This window comes from Microcaecilia unicolor, chromosome 2 (genome assembly GCF_901765095.1).
Source record: "Microcaecilia unicolor chromosome 2, aMicUni1.1, whole genome shotgun sequence".
In the NCBI taxonomy this organism is placed as follows: Eukaryota; Metazoa; Chordata; class Amphibia; order Gymnophiona; family Siphonopidae; genus Microcaecilia; species Microcaecilia unicolor.
Window position 1 is genome coordinate 380,222,193 of NC_044032.1, and position 18,682 is coordinate 380,240,874.

General features: G+C 44.2%; 1 protein-coding gene across 2 annotated transcripts in view; it reads left to right on the forward strand.

Annotated features, from left to right (window-relative positions):
* Window positions 1–18,682, forward strand: part of LOC115461016 (signal-transducing adaptor protein 1-like) — a 142,278-nt gene that overhangs the window by 34,607 nt on the left and 88,989 nt on the right. The window contains exons 1-2 of one of the 2 annotated variants that reach the window (XM_030190523.1): window positions 4,049–4,108; window positions 13,781–13,852. In XM_030190523.1, coding sequence (XP_030046383.1) covers window positions 4,106–4,108; window positions 13,781–13,852 — 75 coding nt within the window. In that variant the 5' untranslated portion in view covers window positions 4,049–4,105. Of the gene's footprint in view, window positions 1–4,048; window positions 4,109–13,780; window positions 13,853–18,682 lie in introns of those variants that run through there. The other variant, XM_030190522.1, reaches the window with a different exon arrangement.

Below are 18,682 nucleotides of genomic sequence, written 5' to 3' on the forward strand. Positions count from 1 at the left end.
AGGTTAGTTTAGAGTCCACTCGTCACTGTGCCTTCTTTACTGCACCCTTTCACCGGAACTCTCTCCCCCAAAAAATCAGAAGTGAACTATCATTTGATAAGTTAAAAGTTGCATTAAAAACTTGGCTTTTCACTCTAGCATTAGATTCTTCCTGACAACCTCTCCCCAATACAGGATTGCATTACCTTCTCTCCCTTTTTCCTCCCCTGCCGAACCTCCTCTTCCCCCTTGTTACTGCCCTCCTTCTTTCCTTTGCCCTTAGTTTGTATTCCTGTCTGTCTTTAATTTTAATGTGTGTAAACTGCTTTCACCCAACAAGTCGGCAAAGGCAATATATCAAGTGCAAATAAACTAAACTTAACTAAACCAGTAAAAGGGCTCCATAGGGACAGATTCTACATATGGCGCCTAAAAAAATCGGCACTGACTAAGCATATTCTATAATCACTGATTTTAGAATATGCTTAGTTGATATTTCAGCGCCTAAATCTATGCGCATCCATTTACACCAATGAAAACGTGGCGTAAATCCCGGTGCTTAGATTTTGTCGAACTGGGCCATAATATATAATTAGGCATGTAAATTTCGGAACGCCCATGAAACGTCCATTTCTCTGCCCATAACCACACCCCTTTTTGATGCTCATCGTTACAGAATACACTTAGCGAGTTGTGCGCCTAAATTCTAATCAGTGCCAATTAGTGCTCATTATTGCTTGTTAAGTGCTCTTATCAGCGCTCATTAGCTTATTAAGCCAATTCACTTGTGTGCATTGTTAGAGAAATTGGCGCAGATCTCTAGGCGCGCTATATAGAATTCAGAGGATAGTGTGTAACTTAAAGAGGGTGTGGTGATCAGCATGTTAGGAGCATTCTGAAAAGTTGTGCACATAGTTACAGAATACTGCCTCAGCGCACCTAACTTCGGTGCCAGCACTGATACCAGGTTTCAGCGGGCGTAAATCTAGTGCCTAAATTTAGGCGTGGGAATCGGCACTCTGCACCGTTCATAGATCAGCGCTTAGCACCTATTTTGGCACCCATTTTTGAGCACCATTTACTGAATCTGGCCCAGACTGTATTGGAGTGTGTGGGTGTGTTTTAAGAAGTGTCTATGTACATGGACCACCGCCAACTCCAGGCTCCGCCCTTTCTGCCTCGCCTCACCCCATGCGTGGAACAGGCTCCCTGAGCCCATACGCCAGGCCCCCTCCCTACCCATCTTCAAATCATTGCTCAAAGCCCACCTCTTCAATGTTGCCTTCGGCACCTAACCACCTCTATTCAGGAAAGCTAGACTACCCCAACTTGACATTTCATCCTTTAGATTGTAAGCTCCTTTGAGCAGGGACCATCCTTCCTTGTTAATTTGTACAGCGCTGCGTAACCCTAGTAGTGCTCTAGAAATGTTAAGTAGTAGTAGTATATTATTAGGATTTATTTACCACCTTTTTTAAGGAATTCACTCAAGGCAGTGTATAGCAAGAATAAGTGAAGCATAAGCCATAGACAATTACAGTGGTAAAAATATTCAAACAACAATACAATGTATGGCATACAGGCTCATTTTCAAAGCACTTAGAGGCTCATTTTCAAAGCACTTAGCCTCCCAAAGTTCCATAGAAACCTATGGAACTTAGCCTCCCAAAGTGCTTTGAAAATATGCCTCTAAGCCTCCCAAAGTTCCATAGAAACCTATGGAACTTAGCCTCCCAAAGTGCTTTGAAAATATGCCTCATAGTATGCTACTTTACACTCGGGCTCATTTTCAAAAGAGAAAAACATCCAAAAAGTGGCATAAGTCTGCATTTGGATGTTTTTTCTCACAAAAACGTCCAAATCAGTATTTAAAAAAAACTATTTTTAGATGTTTTTCTCTGAAGTTCGCCAGAAGTGCATCCAAATCTCAAGGGGGAGTGCCAGGGGCGTGTTCAGGGTGGAACTTGGGCATTCCTAAGACTTAGACAATTTTCAGCCATAATGGAACAAAACAAAAACATCCAGGTCTAAGACGTTTTGAGCTAAACCTGTTTTTATTACAAATAAGGCACAAAAGGGTGCCCTAAATAGCCAGATGACCACTGGAGGGAATCAGGAATGACCTCCCCTTATTCCCTCAGTGGTCACTAACCCCCTCCCACCCCCCAAAAATGTGATGAAAAACATTACTTACCAACCTCTATGCCAGTCTCAGATGTTATACTCAGGTCCATTAGAACAACATGCAGGTCCCTGGAGTAGTCTAGTGTTGGGTGAAGTGCACTGCAGATAGGTGGACCCAGGTTTCTACCGCCCCCTACCTGTTACACTTGTGGAGAAAACTGTGAGCCCTCCAAAACTCACCAGAAACCCACTGTACCCACATATATTTATTTATTTATATTTTGCTCACACCTTTTTCAGTAGTAGCTCAAGGTGAGTTACATTCAGGTACTCTGGATATTTCTCTGTCCCTGGAGGGCTCACAATCTAAGTTTGTACCTGAGGCAATGGAGGGTTAAGTGACTTGCCCAAGATCACCAGGAACAGCAGTGGGATTTGAACCTGCCACCTCTGGATTGCAAGACCAGTGCTCTAACCACTAGGCCACTCCCCTTCACTTGAAAGGGCTATGTTAGTGGTGTACATTTGGGGGTAGTGGGTTTTGGGGGGCTCAGCACACAAGGTAAGGGAGCAATGATGAGATGCGTTCCTGGGAGCAGTTTATGAAGTGCACTGCAGTGCCCCCTAGGGTGCCCTATTGCTTTCCTGGGATGTCAGGGGGACCAGTCTACTAAAAATGCTGGCTCCTCCTACATCCCAATGGCTTGATTTTGTGCCTTTTGCACTTGGACTTTTTTTTTTTTTTTTTTTTTTAATGGACCAAAAAAAAAAAAAAAAAAACCTGTGGAAATCACAAAACATCCAAAAAACAAAATGTCCACAGTATTTTTGAAAAAAAAAAAAAGATAGACATTTTTCTTTTTCAGAAATGACCTCCTTCACTATTTAGATTTTGGACGTTTTTTTTGCAAAACATCCAAAGTTGGACTTAGACGTCATATCAAAAATGCCCCTCAGTGTCACAGAAGAGCTATCCTTTGCACAAAATAAACAAAGAGACAAAACAGCAAAAGTGACAAAAAAAGTGTCTCAAAACAAACGGTGCGGGGCAGAAATTTATTGGTGGGTATCAAAGGCTGGATACGAGCCATGTTTCGGCCATAAGGCCTGCCTCAGAAGTCAATACTTGCAATTTCCCATTGATAAAATAATCCTGAAATTGAACCTGAAAAACTACCCCAATATCGCGCTCTGAACAGTATAGTGCCGGGATACAGCTCTATTCTCAAACACAATAAAACATCTTAATAGCCAGCATAAGGTGTAAGCATAGAAGGAACATATAGGGGCCCTTTTACTAAGCCACGCTAAAAAGTGGCCTGTGCTATATTTAGCGTGTGGATTTCCCACACTCTGAGACCACGTAGCACAGCAGTAAAATGACCGCAATTATGTTTTTTTCTATTAATGGCCATGCACTAATTTCCCAATTAGCACGGTTATTAGTGCGGGAGCTGTTAGCGCCACCTATTTACTAAACTTGCACTAATAGGTAGTGTGCAATGATTTGCCTATTAGTGCAGGGCACACCTACTCTCCACCCTCAAACACATCTCCCGTGCTAAAATATATTTTATATTTTTTAGCGCGGGTTTGGCACGCACCTATCCCAGAACTACTACGGGATGCCTGAGCATGTCCCACAGTAGTGCCTTTTAGCATGCAGTAGTCGAACGTTAGTGCGTACCGCCACTTAGTAAAAAGGCCCCATAGATAATATAGAAGTGGTTTCCTACTTTATTTAGACTGTGGTTCAAAGCCTCTGTGTCACAAAAGTTCTTAAAACTATTCTTCTGTCAATAAGCGTTTGATAGACATTATCCTGGTGTTTTTCTTTGAGTTCCCTGGTGTATCTATGTCGCCTCTTAGTCATTGTTATGATACAGGTAGTATTATTGTCTTTCTGCCTAGACTTTAATATCAAATAATATCTGTCTGCTTTCCCAGCTCTCTACTTGGCCCTGTTTACTGTAACATCCGTCTAGGACATCCTTGTTGACAGATGGTAAATACATATATGGAACATATTTTTTTAAAAGAGCAAGTAATACAACTAATGGAAATCAATTATATGTGTGCATACATTGCATTTACTAAACCGTGAGAAAAAGAGCCCTGTGGTAGCTTTTCCGGATATTGTCATCTGTCTTCCTCTTTTTGTGATCTCTTGTCGTTTATGAAGGTGTTCTCTAGGCAGATGGGGGGGGGGGGAGTGAAATTGGGCTAGTGACACCCCTTACACTTGCCGACAGACACTCAGCCTTGTGGGAGATAAACTTCTCCCCTTATGGAGAATAACTTAGTGGTGGATTACCAACTTACACCAGACAACATTGTCATTAGCTCAGTTCATTTATTGTTCTCATCAAAAACAGAAGTACAGAAAGTGTAACCTCTAATACAAAAATTACAGGTTAAGGGGAGAACTTTGCCTAGCTAACTTCTTACCCAGGGTAGGTAGACTTCCCCGTAGTTCCGTTCATTACTTTTATACAGGTGGATAATCAACTGCCCATGTGACACAGGTCATTACACAGAAAACTGTCAAAACACAAAAACATCTCCATACTTAGCATTGAATCCTTTAAAAAAAAACACCAGTTTACAGTTATTTCTGATACCATGGCTGGGTGTGTTCTCCTTTTCACTTCCCCTTTCCTCATACTGGTCAAAACTGGTTTTACTGTCTGGCCTCTTATTCAGCCATGTCAGCTGATGCATGTTGCTTCAAATTTCTCACCTTGTCCTTATATGATATGGCATAAGCCTTGTCTGTACTCTTATATCAGAGCCTGGTTCTTCTTCAATTTCAAGGCCTACTTATGTCAAGGCCTACCTTATTGTTTCCATGCTACCTCTGACAGTACAAAGGCAAACCTCCTTTTTCTTTCTTTTTCAGTTATTTGTTTTGAGAACCAAAGTGACTTTCTTTTCCTTTTTATTTACTTTCCTTACAAAAAGGTTTGTTACCCTTAAAATAGCTCCCTACAGTTTTGCCCACTGCTTTCCTCTTCTTCCAGATGTTCCCATCCAGACATTTCCTTGAGGTAATCCCCTATCTGAACAAAGTTGTTTTTTTTTGAAGGCTAGGACTTTAGCTTTTGAATGAACCTTCTCTATACCTATGTTTATATTAAACCCCACCATCCGGTGATCACTGGATGCCATAGGATCCTCCACTATAACATCAGTAACACTCTCCCCATTCATAAGCACTAAGTCCAGTATGGCCTTATCCCATGTAGGTTCCACTATCAACTGCTGGCATAGTTCCCCCTGTGGAGAATATAGGGTCTCCATACTTCTAGAAGACCATGTAATAGGGGATACCTCAGAGCCTGTGTTTCATCATCAACTTTGGAAAGTCAATACTTAAACAAGAAGTTTCATTCATAGGAGCTCTTCTGGACACTGTTCATGCAAAAGCTTTTCTCCTTCAGGAATGGTTGCAAAGACTCCTAGTATTCAAAGGCAATTAACTGCATCCACTATCCAAGTAAGTGCCCTAGGTGGCCCTATCTGAGAATTTTCAGTGGCACTATCATCCTAATTCTATAAACTAGCATGCCCAAATTTATGTTAGCATGCAAATTTGCATGCACAGCTTATAGAATAAGGTCAGTTGTGCATACAACATAATGTAATAATTGGCTGTTAATTGGACAGCCAATTATTGGTTTAAATTGGTGTTGGTGCTAATTGGCACTTATTAGCAATTGCATGCCCAACTGCCACTAGTTGCTATTCTAGAAATTGCATGCCTAACTGCTAACAGTTAGGCTCAAGCATTTAAACCAACCTTTGATTGCTCATGCCTAAAGACAGGTACGAAACTGCAAACTTATGCTAGTATTCTATAATGGCAGTTTTACATGGAACTGCCATTACAGAATTCATGCTTAGCATGCATCATCCTGGTGCCTAAAGTTTGGCACCCTTTCTTGAACCTACCCCTACATGAGCAGCGCCACTGAAAATCTTTATAGACTGAGCACTATCAGTGCAAGAGAGAGTGACAGTATTTTGCCCAACTATATGGAAAGCAGTCTGCTATTTGTGTAATTATTCTGATAAATTTAGGCCAGAAAAAAGGCTATCCTAAATTTAACCAGATAATGGATTGAATAGCACTGAAACGGTTCTTCTTACCTTAATAACCAAATTCAAACAAGAAATAGCAATTGGAAACCGTATCCTTCTCCTACAATTTGACTTATCCAGCGCTTTTGACATGGTTGATCATACTATCCTAACTAAACTTCTGGACAAACTTGGGATCGGTGGCAATATCATCAACTGGATAAAAACCTTTATTACCACAAGATCTTACCAAGTCAAAGGAACTACAAACATATCTTCCCATGGTCATCTGGATGCGGGGTACCGCAGGGATCTCCGCTTTCCCTGATACTCTTCAACTCATGATGATTCCCCTAGCCAAGTTACTAGCCAAACATGGCCTTAATCCCTTCATCTATACTGACAACGTCACTATATTTATCCCCTTTAAATCTAATCTACCTGAAATCTCCGCTAAAATAAATATAGGCATGACTACCCTAACCTCTTGGGCTAACGCTTTCAAGATGAAATTAAACAAAGAGAAAACACAGTGTCTAGTCGTTTCATCTCAATACTCTCCACTTCTCCCGACTACTCTTAGCACCCCAGACGTTAAACTCTCCATATCTGACAACCTAAAAATACTTGGAGTAACGATTGATAACCATTTATCATTCGAAAACCATGCTACATTCATCACAAAAAATGCTTAATATGATGTGGATTTTGAAACGAGTGAAATCATACCTTCCCCTGGACACCTTTCAGAACCTAGTACAATCCACAGTACTCATGCACGCAGATTACTGCAACAGTGTTTTCTTAGGATGTAAGACCCTAATCCTGAAGAAACTTCAGACTACCCAAAACACGGCAGCCAGACTTATCCTTGGCAAGTCAAGATTCGATAGCGCAACACCTCTTCGAGAGAAGCTTCATTGGCTCCCCATCAGAGAAAGAATAAATTTTAGTCCACACTCTGATTCATAAGATCATATATGGAGAATCCCCTAACTACATGAATAACCTCATCGACCTCCCAACCAGAAATAGATCATCGTCTTCTCGTACTTACTTCAATTTACACCTTCCCAACTGCAAAGGTATTAAATAGAAGACCTCCTATGCATCCAGTTTCTCCTTTTTGAGCAGCCAGCTTTGGAACGCTCTGCCAAGATCCATTCGAACAATCAACGACCATCTACCATTCAGAAAAATGTTGAAGACCCATCTCTTCAAGAAAGCTTACCCTAATGACCCAACTTAACTTTTTAAGCTCACCCACATGATTCCTGCCCCGATGATTATTATACCTTTGACCATGTCTCACAATCTCTTTATGCTCATTCCTCAATCTCTTCCTCTCCATCCTTCCTACTCCTTACCCCTCCTAATCTCTTCTCCTTTTGCTCATCCTATCTTTGTTTACCTCTCCATGCTCAATTTATATATCCTCAAAACCCCACTACTACTATGTTTACTACAACTTGTAACATTCTCCTTCAAGACTTTGTAATTCTATTTACTATGTAATCTGCATTGAACCTGCTATGTGTGGGAAAGCGCGGGGTACAAATGTAATTAATAATATTTTTTAAAAAGAGCAAGTAACACAAGTAATGGAAATCAATTATATGTGTGCATACATTGCATTTACTAAACCATGAGAAAAAGAGCCCTGTGGTACTGGTGGGGGCTATTTTTCCCGTACGCCAGGGCACTTTTTACCGCAGCTGGTAAAATGGCCAAAAAAACATGGCCATGTGGTAAGATAACTCTTACCGCATGGCCATGTGGCGGTAAGGGCTCCCATGGTAACCCTGCGGTAACCGGGCAGCGCACAGTGATGCCCAATTACTGCCTGGTTAGTGCCGTGCTAGGGAAAAAAATTCCCGGAGCACCAGAAATGGCACGCGCTCCAGCCGGAACTACTTCCGGTGGTCATGTTGGGCCAGTGGTAGTTCTGTTTTAGCATCCGATAAGACGCCATTTTGTAAAAGGGCCCCCTTACTGAGTTACAGTGGAAATTTATTACCCCCCCCCCCCCCCCAGGAAGAATGAACATGGTTGGCAGAGTGGTAAGATGCTGTGGACTCTATTATCTCCTGGAGTTTATTTTTTCTTTACAAGGGCCCAGGGGTAATAACTCATTGTAATCTTACCACAACCAGTCTGTTTATGTTTTACTTAGCTTTAGAACAGAACAAAGGAACATCTATATAAATAATTCTCACCTCCAACGTTCAGTGAAGCACTGAATCTACTGTTCCTAGGGTAGGCTGTCAGGACCACTCACCCTCACTCAGTAGACACGCCCTCAGCCACGCCCCTTCCGGACATAATTCACAACCCCAACGTTCTAATGAAGCAACATTTTCCAACTCCAACTTCTGTCATGGTGTAGATCGCAGTGGAACCATGACAGTCTGCCCCGCCCTCGCGTACAACATCATGATGTCGAGAGCAGAGCCACGGAGGACCAATCAAAGAGCACCCATAATGCTTCGCTACCGAACGACACACACCAATACCTTACACACGCACGAAGCACCGGGGCAGAGGGAGCTGCAGCGAACGAACGAAGTTTAGTGAACTCGGAGGAGCAGGCGCGCGCCGCAGCACCCCCCCAGCGCGTGCACCCAGGGGGGGTGTCATTTCGCCAGCGCTGCACCCGGGGGGGGGGGGCACATCGGCGCTCCGCCCAGGGTGCCATCCAGGCCAGGAACGCCAATGGTCCAACTAAACAAGTGCTTTCCAGATTTATCCTGGTAAATTCACACTCATTCAGCTCATGCAATGATTGTGCTTGAAATAAAATGTGCATACATTGGAGATTTGAAACGGGACACAATTGGGAAGCTGTGATCTAAGCTAATAATGTTCTGCACAAGGGTGTGTTCGAGTGCTTTGATATACATCAGCCCCCGGCCCAGCCTGGTGGCTCAGTGGCAGTGTTGCATTTTTCTATACATGAGATCTGGGTTTGTTTTCTGACACTTTTACTGTAGGGACAGTTCTATCATCGTTAAAACATGCGATCGTTAAACCTATTCTTAAAAAGTCTACACTGGATCCCTCTCAACCAACCAACTATCGTCCTGTATCTAATGTTTCTTTTCTATCAAAAATAGTGGACACAGTTGTTTTTGAACCACTGCATTACTTATTTTATTTTTTGTTACATTTGTACCCTGCACTTTCCCACTCATGGCAGGCTCAATGTGGCTTACATGGGGCAATGGAGGGTTAAGTGACTTGCCCAGAATCACAAGGAGCTGCCTGTGCCAGGAATTGAACTCAGTTCCTCAGGACCAAAGTCCACCACCCTAACCACTAGGCCACTCCTCCACTCCAATTCCTAGATCTATTGGTGGCTTTTGATCTTATTGATCATTCTCTTCTATCACATTTAACATCTTCGGGTATTTCAGGGATGGTACTACAGTGGTTCACTTTTTTTCTGGAGAGTCGGTCTTTCACCGTAGTTCAACAAACATCGTCCTCATTATTTTACTCAGGGGCCCTTTTACAAAGGCGCGTTAGGCGCTACGAGCGTGCACTGCGTGCCTAAATGAGACTACCGCACCCCCTGGTGGTAACTGTAAATTTGGCACCCACCAATAACGCCTAGATGATTTATTTATTTATTTCCTCCCACGCGCGTCATTTCCGGCAGTAATCAGCAGTTGGCATGCGCTGACCGGTCACCACATGTGTAACGCATGAGCCCTTACCGCTAGATCGATGGGTGGTGTTAAAGGCTCAGGCCGGTTTTGGACGTGGATGCACGCCAGTTTCAGTTTTACCACATGCCCTTTTCCCGTTCCATTAAAAAAAAGCCCTTTTTTGCAAATGTGTTAAAAACTGGCATGGCATGCGCCCGATACATGCACCTACACTACCGCAGGCCACTTTTATTGCAGTTAGTAAAAGGACCCCTCACTGTCTTGTGATATTCCTCGGGATTCAGTCCTTTCTCCTTCTCTAATCTTTTTTGTAAGTCCTCTTGCACTTCTTATCCAAATTTGTGGTATTAGTACATATTCTTTTGCTGATGATTTCCTTCTGGTATATTATCTGCCTTATTTTCGAAAAAGAAAGACACCCATATTTCGACCCAAATCAGGAGATGGGCGTCTTTCTCCCATGGGCGCCCAAATCGGTATAATTGAAAGCCGATTTTGGGCGTCTTCAACTGCAATCTGTTGCGGAAACGGCTGAAGTTGATGGGGGCGTGTCGGAGGCGTGGTGAAGGCAGGACTGGGGCGTGTTTATCGGCCAAGGAGAGATGGGCGCCCACGGCTGATAATCGAAAAAAGAAAGGTGTTTTTAGCGCGAATTTGGGTCACTTTTTTTGGACCCTTTTTTTCATGAACAAGTCCCAAAAAAGTACCCTAAATGACCAGATGACCACCGGAGGGATTTGGCGATGACCACCCCTGGCTCCCCCAGTGGTCACTAACCCCCTCCCACCAAAAAAAAACAACTTTAACAACTTTTTTTCCAGCCTGTATGCCAGCCTCAAATGTCATACCCAGCTCCATGACAACAGTATGCAGGTCCCTGGAGCAGTTGTTAATGGGTGCAGTGGACTTCAGCCAGGTGGACCCAGGCCCATCCCCCCCTTGTTACACGTGGTGGTAAATGGGAGCCCTCCAAACCACCCCCAAAACCCACTATACCCACATCTAGGTGCCCCCTTCAGCCATAAGTGCTATGGTAATGGTGTAGAGTTGTGGGGAGTGGGTTTTGGGGGGGGATTTGGGGGGCTCAGCACCCAAGTGGACTTCAGAGGTAGTTAACTTTAGTTTTTTAATTGTTACAAGTGCCCCCTAGGGTGCCCGGTTGGTGTCCTGGAATGTGAGGGGGACCAGTGCACTACGAATCCTGACCCCTCCCACGACCCAATGCCTTGGATTTGTTCGTTTTTGAGCTGGGCGCCTTCAGTTTCCATTATCGCTGAAAAACGATACCGCCCAGCTCAAATCCGCACAAATCCGATGCATTTGGCTGGCACAAACCGTAGTATCGGAAAAAAGATGGACGACCATTTTTTTCCAAAATACGGTTTGCCCCGCCCCTTCACATACCCGTTCTCGGAGATAGACGCCCATGGAGATGGGCGTTCGCATTCGATTATGCCCCTCCACACTTCCCAGTCATGCGCTTATATTGATCCTCTCCTGGATTGCTTAGGAAAAGTTGCTACTTCGCTTAAGGAACATCATCTTATTCTCAACCTGTTGGATCACAGGGTCTTCCTCTTTCACCCCATCTTTGGAACTGGTGTTATTTAACAGGTGAATCACCCCTATTTTGTCATTTAGATACCTGGGAATAATTCTGGATAAAGCCTTGACCTTTACTCCTCAAATATCATAAGTTGTAAAATCAGGCTTTTTCTTGTTATGTCATTTACGAGCAGTTCGTAACATCTTGGATCAGTTTTCTCTGTGTTCACTGTATTATGCTTACATCAACTCCCAGTATGACTATTGTAACTCTATCTATACAGGTTTTACTAAAACTAATCTCAAACATTTACAAACATTACAAAATACTGCAGCACGCATTGTATGCAATGCCAAATGATATAATCATGTTTCTCCTCTATTACGGCGCCTACACTGGTTTCCCATGAATCCCGGATTAAATTCAAAATCCTTCTGATGACCTTCAAAATTATGCACACAGCCATCCATCCTACCTTGCTAGCCATATCATTCTCTATATGCTGTTTCGTACATCACTCCTTGACAGATAACAGATTAGTTCTTCCATCCCCATTAAGAGCCCATTGGGAATCAACATGTTTTTCTTCTTGGCCCTGGCCCTCTGGAACTCGCTCTCTATGCATTTACGACTCACAGAGTCATATGAATTTTTTAGAGACTTGCTGAAAACTTATTTTTTAATTTGGCTTTTGGACTTTAATTTTTCTAACCATTTGGCTAGTTATACTTCTGCAATGGGAACAAAACTGTATTTAATTAGTTTTGATAAGCCTCACAAAAATGAAATCTAGATTTTAATTAGCTATCTGTCAATGGTTTGAATATGGGGTTTGCCTGCGTTATGATGATAGCTCTTGAGTGCATGAACTTTCCTATCAATTATGGATTGCCAATGTTTATAAAGTTTTATGTATTGTTTGTATTTTGTTTATTGATATATTGTGAACTGTTTTAGTTTGACTACAAGGAAAACGGTATATCAAGTGACATAATGATAAACGATCCTAGTTTCTGTACTTCAGGCTTGTTGGGGAGTAGGATGCTGTGGGGGGTGCTTAATAATCTGACCGCTGTGCAAATATACCATGTTCTGAAGGGGGTTGTAACTTGTGGCCCCAGTCAACGATTGCTCCTGTGATGCTTGGACTGTGTGAGAGGAGGGTGAAAATTAGTGAAAACCCATGTATTACTACTGTACTACTGCTGCTAATTCTTTTTTTTTTTTCTTTCGTAAATCTGTTAGAGGATTTACTCCAAATGAAAGCTCATAGTTCTGAAGTCCCACTAGTGCAATACTTCTCAATCCAGTTTTAAGGTTTTCAGGATATCCACAATGAACCTGCATGAGATAAATTTCCATTCAAGGAGGCAGTGCATGCAAATTTATCTCATGCATATTCATTGTGGGTATTCTGAAAACCTGACTGGTTGGGTGTGCCGCCAGGACTGGATTGAAAAACATTGCACTAGAGGATGGTTCCGAAACATCTAGAAGCCCACATAGAGCAAACAAAAGGTACCAGACAACAACAACCATCCCTCCTCTCTTTCTCTCCATGAAAATGAAACAGGAATTTCAATAGCAAATCGTACAACTGTGATCTATAAATGGTGAAATACAAAACTTACCTAGACATCACATTGAAATAACATAGTTACTGTATATATTCTAATATAAACAGATTTTTTGACAAAATCAAAAATTGCATCTTGGTTCATATTCAAGCCTTCTCTCCCTCCCCTGCGATGTCCTTACTCTGCTGCCAGTGCTGCCCCACTCCCCTGAACTGGATGAACTTCCATTTCCTTCTTCTTTTCCTTCCTCCTCCTCCTGAACAGATGAAGTCATCCTCCTGGAGCCACTCACAGGTGCTCCTCCGCAAGCCTACCGTAGTGCCCTGGTGGTCTAGTGGCAAGTTGGGGCAGGAGAGATCCCCTCTTGCTTCTGCACATGCAGTCTCTATAGTGAAAATGGCTGCTCCAACTCACCATTAGATGACAAGAGCGGTATAGTAGGCCCAGAGGGGTCTAGGTGTGGATCTGGTAGGGGGCAGGGAGAAAGTGGGAGCTTTTCCAGTTCTGGGAGGGTGCCGCAGCAGTGGAGGAGGAGCAGGGACACCATGGGGGAGAGAGAGGGAAGGAGGGAAATGTCAGACACCACGGGGGAGGGAGGGAAGGAAGGGAAAGGTGGAATATATAGCTTCAGTTTATATTTAAGTTAACATTTCCCTCCCCCCTTTTTTTAAGGGAAAAATATTATATTCGGAATGAATATATATAGTAATCAATTCACTCATGGTATAATGTTATTTGGTTTGTCATTTCCCTTATGCCCACTCTTATCAAAACTGGAAATATATTCTGTTTTGTTTTTCAAACAGGAATATGAAAGGTATTGGGTGGAACTCCGGGGTACAACACTGTTCCTGTATACTAATGACAGAGAGGAAATGGTAAGCAGTTGATATTTGTCATGTTACTATAGTGCGTTACTATTACTTGTCCTCATCCACTGAAATTATATATAGCTGTTTAAGGAACAATTCTACTTTTTTGTCCTCTTTCCTGGAAGCTTTCCAATAATACAGGTCAATCACTTTTAGAAACCATTATTTCATTGGACATTCATTCACATACAAAAAGTTTCACAGACACCTTCAAACAAAAAACCCCAACTGCCAGATTAGCATTACATTGAATTTGCTTACTGTCATAGTAACATATAGTAACATAGTAGATGACGGCAGAAAAAGACCTGCACGGTCCATCCAGTCTGCCCAACAAGATAACTCATATGTGCTAATTTTTGTGTATACCCTACTTTGATTTCTACCTGTGTTCTTCAGGGCACAGACCGTATAAGTCTGCCCAGCACTATCCCTGCCTCTCACCACCGGCTCTGGCACAGACTGTATATGTCTGCCCAGCACTATCCCCGCCTCCCAACCACCGGCTCTGGCACAGACCGTATAAGTCTGCCCAGCACTATCCCTGCCTCTCACCACCGGCTCTGGCACAGACTGTATAAGTCTGCCCAGCACTATCCCCGCCTCCCAACCACCAGTCCCGCCTCCCACCACCGGCTCTGGCACAAACCGTACAAGTCTGCCCAGCACTATCCCCGTCCCCCAACCACCAGCCCCGCCTCCCAATCTTGACTAAGCTCCTGAGGATCCATTCCTTCTGCACAGGATTCCTTTATGCTTATCCCACGCATGTTTGAATTCCGTTACCGTTTTCATTTCCACCACCTCCCGCGGGAGAGCATTCCAAGCATCCACTACCCATCATCCTGCAGTGTGCTAACCTGGACTTTCAATTCATCAGAGATTAGGGACTCTTGTTACAAATGAAGATTCATTGTCCTGCAAGTGATATAAGATATAGCAGAATTAGGAAAGGTACAGAGAAGGGCGACCAGAATGATAAAGGGGATGAGACAACTTCCTATGAGGAAAGGCTAAAGAGGTTAGGGCTCTTCAGCTTGGAGAAGAGACAACTGAGGTGAGATATGATAGAGGTCTTTAAAATACTAAAGGGGATGGAACAAGCAAATATAAATCACTTGTTTACTCTTTTTTCCAAAAATACAATGACTAGGGGGCATGCAATGAAGCTACTAAGTAGTAAATTTAAAACAAATCAGAGAAAATATTTCTTCATTCAATGTGTAATAAAGTTCTGGAATTCATTGCCAGAGAATGTGGTAAAAGCAGTTAGCTTAGCAGGTTTAAAAAAGGTTTGGACAAGTTCCTAAAAGAAAAGTTCATAAACCATTATTAAGATGGACTTAGGAAAGTCCAATGTCTATTTCTGGGATAAGCAGCATAACATCTGTTTTACTCTTTTGGGATCTTGCTAGTTACTTTTGACGTGGATTGGCTACTGTTGGAAACAGGATACTGGGCTTGATGGACCTTCAGTCTGTCCTGGTATGGCAATTCTTATGTACTTAAATACTTATTTACAAGTCTGCTGTGCTCTATCTTCAAAAGCAGCTTTTGCTTGTAAGAGTTCACCTGTTTTCCTGGAATTTTAAACGTAATTCTATCAGGGACCAATGATCAAATTGTCTGCACTGATCCGAACAACGCTGTAAAATTAGCGCCAGTACAGTACGGGACAATAAATTCCCAATGATCAGAGCTAATAGAATGCAAATTTAGGCACACTATTAGCTCTGATCATTGGGGTACTTCTGTAGGAGGATTGTGCCTGGGCATGCTGAAAAAAAAAAGCCTGGACCTCTCAAACAGGAGGTCCCCCCCCCCCCCCCGCACGCAAGAGGCTGGAGGTCTGGTGGACCTCTAGCCCCCCCTAAGCCCCACCACCAAAAGAAAAGTCCCTGGTGGCTCCTGGCTGGTTAAATGGCACTTAACTGGCTATCCAGCAATATTTAGTGGGAGATCGATGGTTATCTCCCACTGAATATTGCCAGATAGCACTTAGCAGATAACCAGTTATATTGTGTGATATAACATCTGCGAGTATTCAGCGCATCACTGGCAAAGTTTGGCAACCAAATGAGACCACTGAAATAGCAGGTATATCTTTGGCCAGTTTAAACTTAACCAGCCAGTGCTAAATATTGGCTTGGCCAGTTATGTTTAAACTGGCCAAAAATAAAATGGATATTCAACATGGTTACCAGAAACAGCCCAGCATTAAATATCCAGGCTCAGCACCGACCATGGGAGTCAGCCTGGCTAACTCCCGCGGACTGAATTTCGGCCACTAGGAGAATAAAACAAGTTTCCTCAGCGACCCTCCAGACCGGTCAAGACGCTTGGGTTATGCACTCCTACCAGCAGAGGGAGACTGAGAACACTGAACTTTGCACACTGTGTATGTCACCTGGGGCCCCGTTTTTACCCTGTGGGGTGTCACACCCAGGTGGCCGGATCCCGCCCCCTGCCCTGCTCTCCCTTGTGGGAAGCCTTGTGCCTCGACTTCTGTCTATGGACAGGAGCCTTGAGTGCCTTTCAGCCTGCAGCAGCTGGGTCCAAATAAAGTTTTAAAAAAAGAAAAGGAAGGACTGAACGGGTCTGCTGAAAAACTCTGGTTGAGGCAATTTCTGTGGCTGTGCTGTCCGGGAGAGCTGGGGCTGTTTAGATGGGAACTTTGGCGGTAAGTGGCTCTCAGCTGGCATGTCCTCGGGAAAATTGTTGCGCTGCCGTTTTTGTTTGCGGCGTGGTTTGGAATCGTCGGGGGCTCAATGTAGATTGTGTGGGGAGTCTAAACTGCCATCTTTCGCGCCTCCGCAGTTGCCTACGGAGGTTCCCGTGATTGGGGCCAATTCGGGGGAGATGACCGCATTGGCAGGAGTGTCAGCGGTGGTTCGGTTTTTGGCGGGAACCGTCGCCATTTTGGATCCTTCCTGCCCTGGGGGATTATCTCAGTTTGCCAGTCAGGCTGCCTCTGAAGCGCAGGAAATTTGTTTTTCAGACCCTTCGCTGCCAAATGAAGGCTCTGATCCCATTGGCTTTCCTCCAGATTTTATCTGGTCTCTGTATCAGGCCTGGAAATTGGGGCCTCAGCAGCTGGATGCCCCGGTTACTTTGTCCAGTCCAGTTCTTCCAAAGAGACCTCGCCTTTAATGGTCAGAGGATGCTGAAGTTTTTTCTCATCCGGTGTCTGAGGGGGACATTAGTGAGCTTGGATACGAGGATCCTGTATTGTCCGGTCCGGAGCAGGAGAGTGCCTTGCCGGGACAGGATCCCTCAGTGGTAAGAATTTTTCAGAGAGATGACTTGGCTGAATTAATTAATCAGGTATCCTCTACTTTAAAGTTTGATTCCCTTGAAGCTCCTGTTGGGGAGGTGAAGCAGGTAGATCCCTTGGGCATCCGGCGTTCTTCCTGGTCTTTCCCGATGAATAAAGATCTGAGGGAGATGGTGCTTCAGGAGTGGTTGGCCCCAGATTCCCCTTGTAAGGTTGCTCGGGCCATGGCTAAACTTTATCTGCTCCCTCAGGAGGACAGGGAATCCTTGAAGCCACCCACAGTAGATGCTGTAGTGACAGCGGTCACTAAGGCCACGGCCATTCCGGTAGATGGTGGAGCTGCCCTTCAGGATCCTCAGGATAGGAAGCTGGAATCTTTTCTTACGCGTAGTTTTGATCTCTCAGCTCTGGCTTTGCAGGCTTCAGTCTGTGGAGGCCTTGTGGCTCACGCTTGCTTCTATTGGGCTGAAAAGTTCTTGGATGATCCGGGGTTTGACAGAGCCTCCTGGGTTCAAGTCTTGGCTAAGTTAGAGATGGGCTCCTCCTTCTTGTCTGATGCTCTCTACAATTTGCTGCAGGCATCAGCCAACAATATGGCTCTGGTGGTTGGGGCCCACCAGACTCTTTGGTTAAGTGGTTGGGTCGCAGATGCGGCCTCTAAGTCCAAATTATGTTCTCTTCCTTTTAAGGGTTCCTTGCTTTTTGGGGATGAGCTGGAGAAGCTGGTACGCGCTCTTGGGGATGCTAAGGTTCTGCAACTCCCTGAACTCCTTCCTAGAGCTGGTGGATGTGGGATGCCGACACATGACCATTTTCGAGAAGCTAGACTGTACAGACCGGGTAGGTCAAGCAGAGCACCTAGAGGTCATTTTTTGTAGAGGACTCAGTCCTTTCGTGGTGGACGCCATGGAGGCCATGACTCAGTGTAGGGGGGGAGTCGGTCCTACCCGTGCCTGTCAATGAGGGGGCAGGGGGTCCAACCTCTGGCATGTGTGGGGGCTCGGCTGAGTCACTTTTATCAGAGGTGGGCCCAGATCACATCGAACCAGTGGGTCTTAGAGGTGGTGCACGACGGCTATGCGCTAGAGTTCGAACACCCCCTTCCCAATTCCTTTCTAGAGTCTCCTTGTCGTTCTCGACACAAGGCGAGCGCAGTTTGAGACACTTTGCTTCATTTGATTGCTCTAGGGGCTGTCTTACCCATCCCTCAGCGGGAAAGGGGGGCGGGATGTTATTTGATTTATTTTGTGGTGCCCAAAAAAGAAGGTACTTTTCGGCCCATTTTAGACCTAAAAAGGGTCAATGCATCTCTGAAGGTGCCCTCGTTTTGGATGGAAATGTTGCGCTTGGTTATTGTAGCAGTTCGGCGAGGAGAGTTTCTCACTTCCCTGGATTTGACAGATGCCTATTTGCACATTCCCATCCGGGAGGCTCATCTGTGTTTCCTTCGGTTTGCTGTCTTGAGGAGGCATTTTCAATTCTGTGCGCTGACTTTCGGACTCGCGATGGCACCCCGCACTTTTTCCAAAATCATGATGGTGGTTGTGGTGGCTCTGAGAAAG